General features: G+C 35.9%; 1 protein-coding gene across 5 annotated transcripts in view; it reads left to right on the top strand.

Moving 5' to 3' along the window:
- The window catches only part of LOC107699843 (cell adhesion molecule 2-like), a 264,993-nt gene that overhangs the window by 124,305 nt on the left and 128,005 nt on the right, over positions 1 to 12,683 (top strand). Inside the window, exon 1 of one of the 5 annotated variants that reach the window (XM_016501246.1) lies at positions 1,053 to 1,101. The exons of the other annotated variants lie outside the window; for them this stretch is intronic. Coding sequence (XP_016356732.1) covers positions 1,089 to 1,101 — 13 coding nt within the window. The 5' untranslated portion in view covers positions 1,053 to 1,088. Of the gene's footprint in view, positions 1 to 1,052; positions 1,102 to 12,683 lie in introns of those variants that run through there. 5 annotated transcript variants of the gene reach the window in all.

Below are 12,683 nucleotides of genomic sequence, written 5' to 3'. Positions count from 1 at the left end.
GTGGGAAGATTTGCATAACGCCGCCCAAATGTTCACGCAAAGAAAGAAGGCGTAACTTTTATTCTCGCTGTAGGTTTGTTGTTTCTGGCCAATCACAACACACCTCGCTTTTCAGACCGATGAGCTTTGTAAAAATCGACGCATTTCAAAAAGGCGGGGCATAGAGGAGAAACAATAATGTACATACAGTATGTGGAAAATAATGTGTGTGTTTTTTACTTTAAACCGTATAAACACATTTCATTACACCAAATACACAAAATAATGTTATTTTTAGCAGCATCATATGACCCCTTTAAGTCATTGGGGTATACAGTATGTGTAGCAATAGCCAAAAATACATTGTATGGGTCAAAATTATTGATTTTTCTTTTATGCCAAAATTCATTAGGATATTAAATAAAGATAATGCTCAGATTCCAGATTTTCAAATAGTTGTATCTTGACCAAATATTGTCCTATCATAACAAACCATACATCAGTGGAAAGCTTAGTTATTCAGCTTTCAGATGATGTATAAATCTCAATTTCGAAAAATTGACACTTATGACTGGTTTTGTCACAAATAATACTGCAACACAACAACATCTTAGCATTGTGGTATTCTTTAGAAAATCTGGTTTTAAAACTTCATCTTCTTTGAGTATTTTTTCACAAACAGTGCAAAACGTGCACATGATGTAAATATTCAAGCATGTTGAAATGTGTTTTGAGATGTTGAAATTGGATATAGTAGGTGTTCAGCTGGAGGCTGTGTCATAAACTGAATGTATGGTTCAGTAAACCTGTTAAAGTGCAAGGCTTTTATATCTTTAATGTGATGCCATCTCAATTCAAGCAGAAGAACCGAACCTTTAAGGCATTTACACTGATTTTTCCCCTTCATTTTGTGTATTAATTATTCAAACTGAGCTCTGCTTATGTACTGTATCCTCACCAAAATATGCATCATGACCTGGATTGTGTCTCATATCCATTTCTCTTGTCTCCACAGGTAAGCCTGCTTCCTGTTTATAGAGGACTTCATGTTGAGAGTAAGATCTGTGTCGCTGTTGGGGAGGATTCATCGTTGTTGTGTTGTCTGACTAATGAAGGCAGAAGGTAAAGTCATTTTAGTGACTTATGCAAAGAAGCGTTCCTGTGAGGTTTCCCAGTTTGGAAGTACATCTACTTTATATTTAATGCCAGGGATACACATATTTTATGGACACTCTATTAACATTTTCGTTTTGGCATTTGCGTCACAATGTGTTTTCTTTTACTTTTTCTCCATGGATAAATGGACAAGGAAAATGTCACTCCGTCCCTTAAAACTGTCCTCATCCCAGTTTCTAAGTAGTACCCTTGTGAAAAAGAAGTGCACTTAAAGGAATAGTTTACCCAAAAATTACAATATACTCACACTCAGGGCATCCAAGAATTAGAAATAGTTTGTTTCTTCATAGGAACAGATTTGGAGAAATCTGTAGTGAATGGGTGCCGTCAGAATGAGAGTCCAAACAGCTGATAAAAACAAGACATTTTTAACTTCAAACGAGTACATAACAATGCTTTCCTCCAGTGAAAAAAACTGGCATCACTGAAGAAGCTTGGGAAGAGGAGTTTTCTGTGGATAACTTGACAAATTTGTATGATCCTTAACACCCTGTTAGGGTTTATTTATTATTCCAGTAGTGAGCAATTTACAATATTCTGCAACAAAGTTAACGCTTTTCCACACGAAACACTGACAAAATTAGAGAAACATGTTTTTTGGTGTTCATAATATCCCTAGACACAGATATAATATGAATATTTTAGAAATGTATCTACTAATAGTTATGCTCGAGGAGTTTGTTGGCACACTTTAACACACGAGTGTTGTGATTCTTGCAAAGGCATTATTAAGGCACAATGCCACAAACATTGAAAACAAATCCAGCAATTATTTTTTAATAGCCTACTAACTTTTGCAACTTTACAGATTTTCTTTATGCACCAAGAGCTTGTAACACTCCAAAGAGAAAGGAAAAATTTAAATCGAATCATATGACCCCTTTAAAGAAAAAGTCATGATCTTTAGTTTCAAAGTCTAAAAAAATAAATAAATAAACAAACAAACAAATATAACATATACATGACTCATAATCACTCACAATAAGATATTTAACAAGCATTTCCAAAATAAGTAATTTCATGATTTCATGACTCTAACCATGAGTACGTTTACATGGACAACATCTGTATGCACGTACAAATAATTAACTGCACTTGAAGCTTTCATATAATTAAAAATGAAACACCCAAAACTGTACATTGCATCATCACAAACATAATCATAATATTGGCTTATTTAGAATAAGGTAAATAATTAGATTACTGATGTCCATGTAAACGTAGTCAATGTCAAGTTGTTTAACCAGCCATGTTATACGTTACATCAAAGTTTTTTTGGAGAGTGGCACCGCATGACATTTTACAGTCTGATTTAATTTGCACTGTCAAATGACTTGATTTATTAAACTTGATTTATTTCTTATTCACAAAAAAAAAATCCTCTGCAGTGAATGGGTGCCGTCAGAAGCAAATATGTCCACATTGTGACGTAGACATGTGGGGGCGTGTTAGAACGAGCCATTTTAGCCTGGTCTGGATCAGCCTTCTCTTTTAGATAGAATAATTCCTTTTGTGGAAGACTTTGAGCTTTGTAACTCTGCAGATCGTATACATGCACAAACAGCTACATAACACATTAAAGAAAAGGAAAAATAGAAATCGCATCATATGACCCCTTTAAGAACTTTTTAACTTTAAACCATTCCCTCTTGCTAAAATATAAGTCCATAATCCATACAATTTTCCAGTGAAAATGGCATCTTGTTTGAATCAGGAGAGAACAAAATCAGTCCAAAAACAGTTCTGAACAAATATGTGGGTGGATTTTGCTGTCAGAGGACAACAGGGGATGGAGGAATCAATATTATGGATTATGGACATGTAGTTTGGTGGGGGGGTTATTGTTTTTACAAACACACATCTTTTCTGTCCGTGTATGTTGCGTTTATGCATTTTTGATTTAATATAAATTTAATATAGAAAATGAGAAAACATTTAAATGCAACAATATAATTTCATAAATTAAAAACAATGTAGAAGAGGTGCATTCAATTAATTATTATGCACAAATTACATAATTAATTCACATGTCATTGATCCTGCTACTTTTTCTTTAACTACAGCATTTTTAGTTTTAGCTCATTATATTTAAAGGTTTATTTTAAAAAAATTAAAATAAAAAAAAGACTGATGTAATGTTTCAGCATTTATTTTGAAGAAAATCCTAATCCAATATTTCACCAAAGCAAGGTCTATCTATGCCTGAGGGAGCTTTTTGGGTTACTGTAGCTCTTTCATGACAGCTGAAGAAACTTTTAATTTTGTTTAATAATTCTTGAAATTCACTTTGAAGGCTTCAGGAAATGACTGAAATTTGACAGATAAAATTTCGACTTGATTGAGTATATGTTTTGTCTTCCTTTACCTGTGTCAGAGTTTGACAAAAAAAAAGGGTAGTCCTTGTTTGTTTGTAGCACTAGTGTGACAGGACGCATTAGACCGAAAGGACCCAGAGGAAACCTAACACACGTGGCTCATTGTAGATTAAAAAACAAAGAAGAAGAGAACGGTAATGAATTTACCAGGTCTGCTGGCACGGTTCCCCTGCACAGGAAATGTTGTTAGGCATGTCAACAAATCAGCTCTTGTAGACAGCACCGCTCATCATTAGAATAATTCAGTGTAATTAGTCAGTCTTTTTAATCACCTCAATAGACACAGCGTCCCAATACTTCCTGTGAAAGATAAATGGCTGTTTACCCAGCTGAAAAGAATTGGTGTACTCGCTGCTGCACGGCAAACTTTAAATGACATGCTTGATTGTGTTTCTGACAGAGCATTGCACTGAAAGAGCTCGGGACAGTTTGCAGACAGTGCAAGTGCCGTGTTTGCATTCATAGGGGGTCAAACCGGGTAAATAGTCTGTCTTTCAGCCCTCACCACGACTGAATGCTCCTGTAAATCTGCAGTCTTACAGCTATGGATGAATATTTACAGATTCATTATTGAATTAGCGAGGTAATGACTGTTGAGGGGGTCTTAAGCCTTGTGAACTTTGCTGGCAAGAAATTATTTACTAGGACAAGTGGGGTCCTGACTGTGCATTTCATGTTTATTTATTCTGAATGAGAAAACCAGTTGTTTCTAATCTCTGTGGCTGGATACATCTTATACAAACATTTGAATGGCACGTGTTGAATTATTAATGTCTGCCTCATGTATGATTTATGGTGGATTTCCCACTCAATGTGCTTCACAGCTCTGTTTTTTACATTTTAGCTTTAAGCGCACGGGCATCAACTCATTGAGTATGTTCATCTCATTTTATGTGGTAATGAAATCTCAAATATCATATTTTTACATGAAAGAAATATGCTCTCTCAGGGCTTTCTGATCAGGAGTTATGTTTATATGGAAGCTTTTCTTTGGCAGCTGCTTTGGAGAAAGCAAAACCCAGTGTGCTGCCTACAGAGAATATTTTAATTGCTCTTTTAATCTCAGGTCTTTTCCAAATGTGCTTAGAAATTAATTGTATTAAAGTTTTAGATTATTTTCTAAAAAAATGTAAATATATTTTTCAAGACATTTTTATTATTATTGTTGTTTAATTTTAATTTAATTATATATATATATATATATATATATATATATATATATAGTTATAAGCCATGAACCAAACTAACCAGCTACGAGGTGAATAGTAATCCCATGAAGCACTATGAATGACATAATCAAAATAAAAATGACAGATACATATTTAAACATGTTGATTGTGTATACAGAAACATATTATACATTTATTGCAAAATATACACACACACACACACACACACATTTCAGTAGTTTGAAAGCATAGGGAGACTGATTCGATTACATCGTTCTCAGTGCTTCATGGGTAGTTTTCCCCAAAAAAATTCCACTGTTTAAGACAATTGTTCAAAAAAAAAAATGGAAATAATGTGGACCAACAGCTTCAATAACAACATATTTCATTGATTAACGATCTTGTAGCTTACAGTAGGTCTATTTTTAACAGATTATAAATTATTGTTCAACATCTGTTCCCCTATAGAGAAAATAAACAGGATTTTTACTTCTGGAAACCAACTAATGTACTCTATCAAGAATTTGTGTGCTATGCATCATTGTTTACTGGAGTATTAGTTTAGCAACATGCTAATGCCAAACTCTATAGAAATCAATTGTCAGGTCAAGTCTCTCATGTGATATTTCTGTCTTTATATCGAGGGCTCCAAATGATTCACTCATGAGGGTTCGAATGCTGCCTGTGTATGCAGTACGCCGTGAGGCAGCTGACTATGTTTTGGAACGGTGCTCATCTCTCAGGATGCTTCCACCAGGTTGAGCAGGCTATGAAAATGCCAGGTTGTTATGTGATAGAGCACTGGTGTGCAGCAGCACTGAGCGGGGAGGTGAATTGTGGGGAAAAGTCCTTTAATTCTGAGACTAACCGTCATTGTGTATGTTAAGGGAAGAAGCGGGAGCTCTTGCCTGGAGGAATTTCAGCCTTTAAGTAGCCTGACCTGAGGAGTCAGATAAACACAGACCTCCATCCTTCTCTCATTCTATCATAACTGAAGTTACAGCCTTGCAAAATGTCAGAGTTAAGTGCTTTTGTCTCGCTGTGGCCTGTCACTGCCGCTCTACGTGGCTAGACAGATGCTAACATTTTTTGTATTGCATCTCTTTATAGCACAGGCTGTTACTGAAGACCATAACACTTAAACTATAGCTGAAATTTTAAATATAATTTGTAATGAAAAAAAAAAGTACTCAGAACAAATGCAAAAAATGAAGCACTTTCAACTAGTGGTCTCTGATGTTTGGACCCCACTGTATTTATGTCATCGCTCCTCATGTTAGTCTTAAAGATTCCACTGTTCACTAGGCATTACTGCAGGCCCTTTCTGCAGCGTTAAGAGTTTGTTTTGAGCTGGATAGGAAGGTTTTCAGCAGGCTGATGCTTTACAAAGATCATTTCAGTCGTGTTTTGGGGAAGCCGCAAAGCTTAATCTGTCCCGACAGCCAACTTTATGCAATCAATCTCCTAGGAGAGAGAGAGACGACGTACTGTCCATCTCCCCTGCTGTCTGATAGAGGGCTGAAGATGAGACATTTTTGGACTCCCCGGCCTGTCTCTCTTTCTCCATTTTCTTCTCTCTCTCTCTCTCTCTCTCTCTCTCTCTCTCTCTCTCATCGCATTGCTGTTCTCCACACCAAACATTAACACCAAATTATATGAAATAATGATGAAACTTTATTTTAAGGTCCAGCTCACATTATTAGCTAACTATTAACTGTGACTTTTGCCTCAATAAACTCATAATTTGCTGCTTATTAATAGTTAGTAAGGTAGTTGTTAAGTATTAAGGGATGTAAAATATGAAATAGGGCCATGAAGAGTAAGGCATTAATATGTGCTTTATATGTACTAATAAACAGCCAATATGCTAGTAATAGCCTATGCATGCTGGTTAATGGTGAGAATTGGCCCTTACACTCTCAGAAAAAAAGGTACAAAACCTGTCACTGGGGCAGTACCGGTAAAATAAAGTGTTGCCGAAATAATATTAAGCAAAAATGACACCAGAATTTTTTTTTTAATTATAATAATGCAGTTTGGACATTTTTTTTATTTTATTTTATTTTATTTTATTTTATTTAGTTGTTTGTTTAATTTATTTGCATTGTGACTGAATTTTTGGGTTCAATCACATTGGATCCAATTATTGGATTTACATTACAGTAATTTACTGAATAATATGTTTTTATATATGCATTAATAAATTAATTTAATAAATCTATGCATCAATACATTTTAATTTATATTATAAATAATGTTATTTATAATATTAATATATATATACACACATCATACATAAATATATATTACAATTTTATTCTAATTTATAATATTTTTTATAAATAATGTATTTGACAAGCTTCACCTATTGTAGAACAACAGTTTTCTGTTTAGTATCTTTATTAATTAACTTTGTTTGGTTTATATATTATGCTCTTCTTTTGCATATTCATTGCATTATAAATATTTTGTTAAAATTACATTTTGATTAACATATGTGTCACTATCACGGTGGGTTTGAAGCACACACTTCAAAGCAAGACAGCGGAACTGAGGAAAACACAGGGTATATAAACACATGGAACGTAATTAGGGAGAAATGAAACAGGTGAGGAGTAATCAATCAAAACAGATGAACAGAATAAACGCTGATTACCTAAATGAGAACAGGAACCGAACCAAATAGGGGCAAACAGGAACTAAACAGATACAAACACATGACAGATATCGGCCCCCTCCGAAAGGCGCGACCTCGCGCCACATAACACTTGAGGGTGCTCTGGACGGGATTCAGGGACAGGAGCCCTCCTTGGGCTAAACATGGGAACAGGAGCCCTCACTGGGCTAAACATGGGAACAGGAGCCCTCCGTGGGCTAAACTCGGGGACAGGAGCCCTCCGTGGGCTAAACTCGGGAACTGGAGCCCTCTGTGGGCTATATTCGGGAATTGGAGCCCTCCGTGGGCTATACTCGGGAACAGGAGCCCACTCTGGGCTGGATTCGGGCACTGGAGGGTGCTCTGGAGGAGTAGGCACAGCAAGGCGCTTTCGAGGAGCTGGCACTGGAGCGAACTCAGGGGCTGGAGCCGACACTGGAGCGCGCCTAAGGAACAGAACCAACCGCCGTCTCCTCCACAGATTCAGGGGTGAAAGGCACGGCTGGCAGGCTTGCCGTTGCGGTGACCGGTGGGCTTGGGTCAATGGCAACCGGCGGGCTTGAGAAAGCCACGGCCGGCGGGCTTGACTTCGTAGCGGCCGGCGACCTAGGGACCAGAACCAACCGCCTTCTCCTCCTCATATTCCCCTCTAGGCTTGGGGTGAAAGGCGTGGCTGGCAGGCTTGCCGTTGCGTTGACCGGTGGGCTTGGGTCAATGGCGGCCGGCATACAAAACTGATGAGAAAAAACTAAGAAGAAACATAGTTATTTCAACAAAAAAACATCACATTTGAAATGTAACGCAGGGAATTCTGGGAGTGTCAATTTACGGTTATTCACTGTAAATTATACGGTCTTTTTCACTTCCAAAAACGGTATACTACCGTAAAATTAATGTCCAATACATGTAATGTCCAGTACAGTTTTTCACCGTATATTGTAGGGGAATTTACCGTTAACTATTTAACAGGTTTTTACTGTAGCATTTTTACAGTCTTTTACCATTAAATTCACTGTCATTTTTTACAGTGAGGGTATATAAACACATGGAATGTAATTAGGGAGAACTGAAACAGGTGAGGAGTAATCAATCAAAACAGGTGGACAGAATAAATGCTGATTAACTAAATGAGAACAGGAACTGAACCAAATAGGGGCAAACGGGACCTAAACAGACACAAACACTTGACAATATGTAAATGTTGCATTTTATATCAAAATAAATGTTTGAAATTAACAGTATCAAAGTAGCTTTCTGTATTTCTTGGCAGTTAACTCTGAGCTATAATATTAATAGGAGATGTGAATAAATGAATGGAAGAAGTGAGCGTGAAGGGCCGTATCGAGAGGACAGAGGATCTGACAGGGCCCATCAAACGCAGGCTGCTGTTTTTCTTTCTACATGGATCATGAACAAATCTGATGATTGTTAGTCTTGAGGGGTGTGCAGTCTGCCACGGCCATCAGTTCGGACAGCTAGAAATTACATGTTTTGGAGCGTGCGCCGAGACGAGTGAAAAAGACACTGGTTTAGAGAAAAAAAACGCCAGGGCTGAAATGCCAGCAACAAGCCAAAGTTGCTGATGTGAGTTCACTGGTGGAATCAAGTGCAGTAAGAGTCATATTTCCACTTGACAGGGGAGAGAAAAGTAGTGAATACATGATCGAACTGGGGGAAATAAGTCCATTGTAAACAACATGCCCAAGGAGACCTATTAGTTTGATTGATCATAAACAAATGCAGACAAGTCCCTGGCTCCCACTCGCTCTCTCTCTCTCTCGCACACAGTCGCTCACTGGAAGTCTCAACCTGGTAATGCTGATAGATGTAGGTGGTAAATACATGAATACAGGAGGACAGGAATAGAATAGCTGCGATATATGAAGAACTTCACCTCCCGAGCTGGATGACAGATTACAGCCATTTGAATGTGCTGTTCGGTGGTCAAATGCAGTACATCAGCAATCACTTATACTTTAGAGGTTTCATCTCGGCATTTTCTTCCCAGCAAAGGCCCAAACAATCATAATCCACACTGATTCAGTGGCCATTATGGCTTGTGAATTATGACCGTACATTTCAGGAATACTCAATTCAAACATATGACATTGGTAAATAAGCTAATTTTATTTGAGTGAAGTGGGTTTAATAACGAGGGGTGAGAACCAGAAGGGCGTAAGTGATACTTCACCAACTTCACAGGAGGAACCAAAAAAAACAAAAAAAAAAATGAGCATAGTTTGATGACTTTTTTTATATACTGATTTCAATAGGTTATAATACAAGTTTGTGCTCACATGGATGACAGTATACTTATTGAACACTATTTTAACATTTATTCAGAAAAAAAATATATATTATTATTTTTTTTTTTAATCAAATGCACCTTTTTGGCACCAATGTTTTATTCAATTTCATGTATAAAAACATAGGCACATCTGATGACAATATGAACAAAGCATTACATTAATGAGTTTAAAATAAATAACAATCTATTGTGATAAAACAAATAAAATTAGTTAATTGAATGTGATTAATTTTACTAAAATAGTAATCCCAGCCACTCAACTATTTGGCCAAATGAGCGATTGAAAAGCCTTTACAGATGCCTTCCCTACTGAAAAATAAATATACAAAAATGTATTTGAAATTCATTCATTACACGCTAAGAATACAACAAAAACATTTAAATATTACTAAACTGGTTTACTTAAAGTCTGCTAAATTGGAACAACTGATTTTGTACATAATGCACTTTAATTGTAAGAAAGTAGTGCTGAAGTCAAGCTAAAGATATACAGAACTGTAGTTGGTTGTGTTAAAAGTGGAACTATTGCAAGTATACTTTAGGTACATTTTAAATATCTGCATTTAAATAGTATTCAAAGATCATACAATCCTCATCAATAGTGACATTAAAACAAATTTTAGGCTTAATATTGAGAAATGTGCATTGTGTACAAGTAGTACTCCAAATAAAGTTTATATATATATATATATATATTTACATAAGTATTGAGTGATATGTCAGTAAATAGACAACAAATAAAGCAAATAAAATGTTAATAGATTTGAACTACTAATAAATAAATGTATTTTCAATACAGTATATTATTATTTTGCTAGGGTTTGTAATTAAAAAAACAATAATAATAATAATAATCCCTTCTCTGCATTTTCTCTCTTGTGGTTAAGCAGTTACTGAGTGCCTATATGATATCCCATTAGAATGTACAGTAAGTTATTGGTTACTACCTGCTAGCTAGCTACACCTCACTGACATTGAATGCTGGATATTTTAATTTTCTCCATCATCATCCAGCTCTTTGTCACAAAATAAGCTTGATAATACATTGTCAGTAGTTAAAAACTGCTGTCTTCTCATGGTTGACCTACCAGGCTTATTTGTTGTGTCAGTCATGTGCTAACCACAGGCTTTACCCTCCATATATTTCTCAATGCCAAAGTGGCGTAAGTGCAGTTACGCCCTTTTGGCACCAACTGGCTTAGTATTTTCAGCGTTAAGTCTTTTGGTTTCTAATGAATAACTCCAAATTGATTAAGAATTCACTTGTGTCCTTCTGGCAGTAGAAAGAGCTCATCAAGAGCTTTCATTTGATATGTATATCTCCATTTCACCCAAAATGTCACTTATGCCCTTCTGGTTCTTACCCCTCGATATTGTAGTTTGAGGTGGACAGAACAGCATCTTATATCAGGGTATGAACAATTCCATAAAAAACATAAAAAAAATGGAACTTGATGGACACAAGCCAAAAGATATCATTATGTCAATGAAATGAATGATACATCTATCATCAGTGAAAAAAAAAACAGCTTCACATTAGAGTTAGAAACAAACCACTCAGTCACTGTTGCTTGAGGGTCCAAAACATGATATAAACTTTGGGTATATTAACAATTAAAACAGAATAATTTGTGCACATTAAGTTATTATTTTGTCTGGTGGAATATATGAAAATATTTGTTATGCAGCTTCTTCGGGGCAGTAGTATAAAAAATACAACATTATTTGTTAATATTTTATCTTTTTTTAATGCTATACATCTTATAGATTCTGCAAGGAGTGGTTAACTTAGAAAACGCATAATGCACAGGTGCTGTAACATCATCAAACTCAAATAAAATAATAATAATAATAAAAGAAAATAAAGCTGAAGAAACAGTCACCTACATCTTGGATGCCCTGGGGGTAAGCAGATAAACATCAAATGTTCATTTTTGGGTGAACTATCCCTTTAAGTAATGAATTACATAACTAATTATTATTAACAATAATAATAATAATCCTTTCTCTGCATTCTCTCTCTTGTGACTAAGCAGTAACTTACACTTAGAATGTAAGTTATTGGTTACTACCTGCTAGCTAGCTACACCTCACTGACATTGAATGCTGGATATTTTAATTTTCTCCATCATCATCCAGCTCTTTGTCACAAAATAAGCTTGATAATACATTGTCAGTAGTTAAAAACTGCTGTCTTCTCATGGTTGACCTACCAGGCTTATTTGTTGTGTCAGTCATGTGCTAACCACAGGCTTTACCCTCCATATATTTCTCAATGCCAAAGTGGCGTAAGTGCAGTTACGCCCTTTTGGCACCAACTGGCTTAGTATTTTCAGCGTTAAGTCTTTTGGTTTCTAATGAATAACTCCAAAAATATTATGAATTCACTTGTGTCCTTTTGGCAGTAGAAAGAGCTCATCAAGAGCTTTCGTTCGATATCTGAAGAAACAGTCACCTACATCTTGGATGCCCTGGGGGTAAGCAGATAAACATCAAATGTTCATTTTTGGGTGAACTATCCCTTTAAGTAATGAATTACATAACTAATTATTATTAACAATAATAATAATAATCCTTTCTCTGCATTCTCTCTCTTGTGACTAAGCAGTAACTTACACTTAGAATGTAAGTTATTGGTTACTACCTGCTAGCTAGCTACACCTCACTGACATTGAATGCTGGATATTTTAATTTTCTCCATCATCATCCAGCTCTTTGTCACAAAATTAGCTTAATAATACATCTTCAGTAGTTAAAAACTGCTGTCTTCTCATGGTTGACCTACCAGGCTTACTTGTTGTGTCAGCCGTTTTGACTCATGTGCTGTCCACAGCCTTTACTACAATACATTTCCCAATACCAAAGGGGCGTAAGTGCAGTTACGCCCTTTTGGCACCAACTGGCTTAGTATTTTCAGCGTTAAGTCTTTTGGTTTCTAATGAATAACTCCAAATTGATTAAGAATTCACTTGTGTCCTTCTGGCAGTAGAAAGAGCTCATCAAGAGCTTTCATTTGATAT

This window comes from Sinocyclocheilus anshuiensis, unplaced genomic scaffold (assembly GCF_001515605.1).
Source record: "Sinocyclocheilus anshuiensis isolate Anshui unplaced genomic scaffold, SAMN03320099.WGS_v1.1 scaffold194, whole genome shotgun sequence".
In the NCBI taxonomy this organism is placed as follows: Eukaryota; Metazoa; Chordata; class Actinopteri; order Cypriniformes; family Cyprinidae; genus Sinocyclocheilus; species Sinocyclocheilus anshuiensis.
Note: the sequence above shows the minus strand (reverse complement) of the source record. Positions and strands in the feature narration are given on the sequence as shown.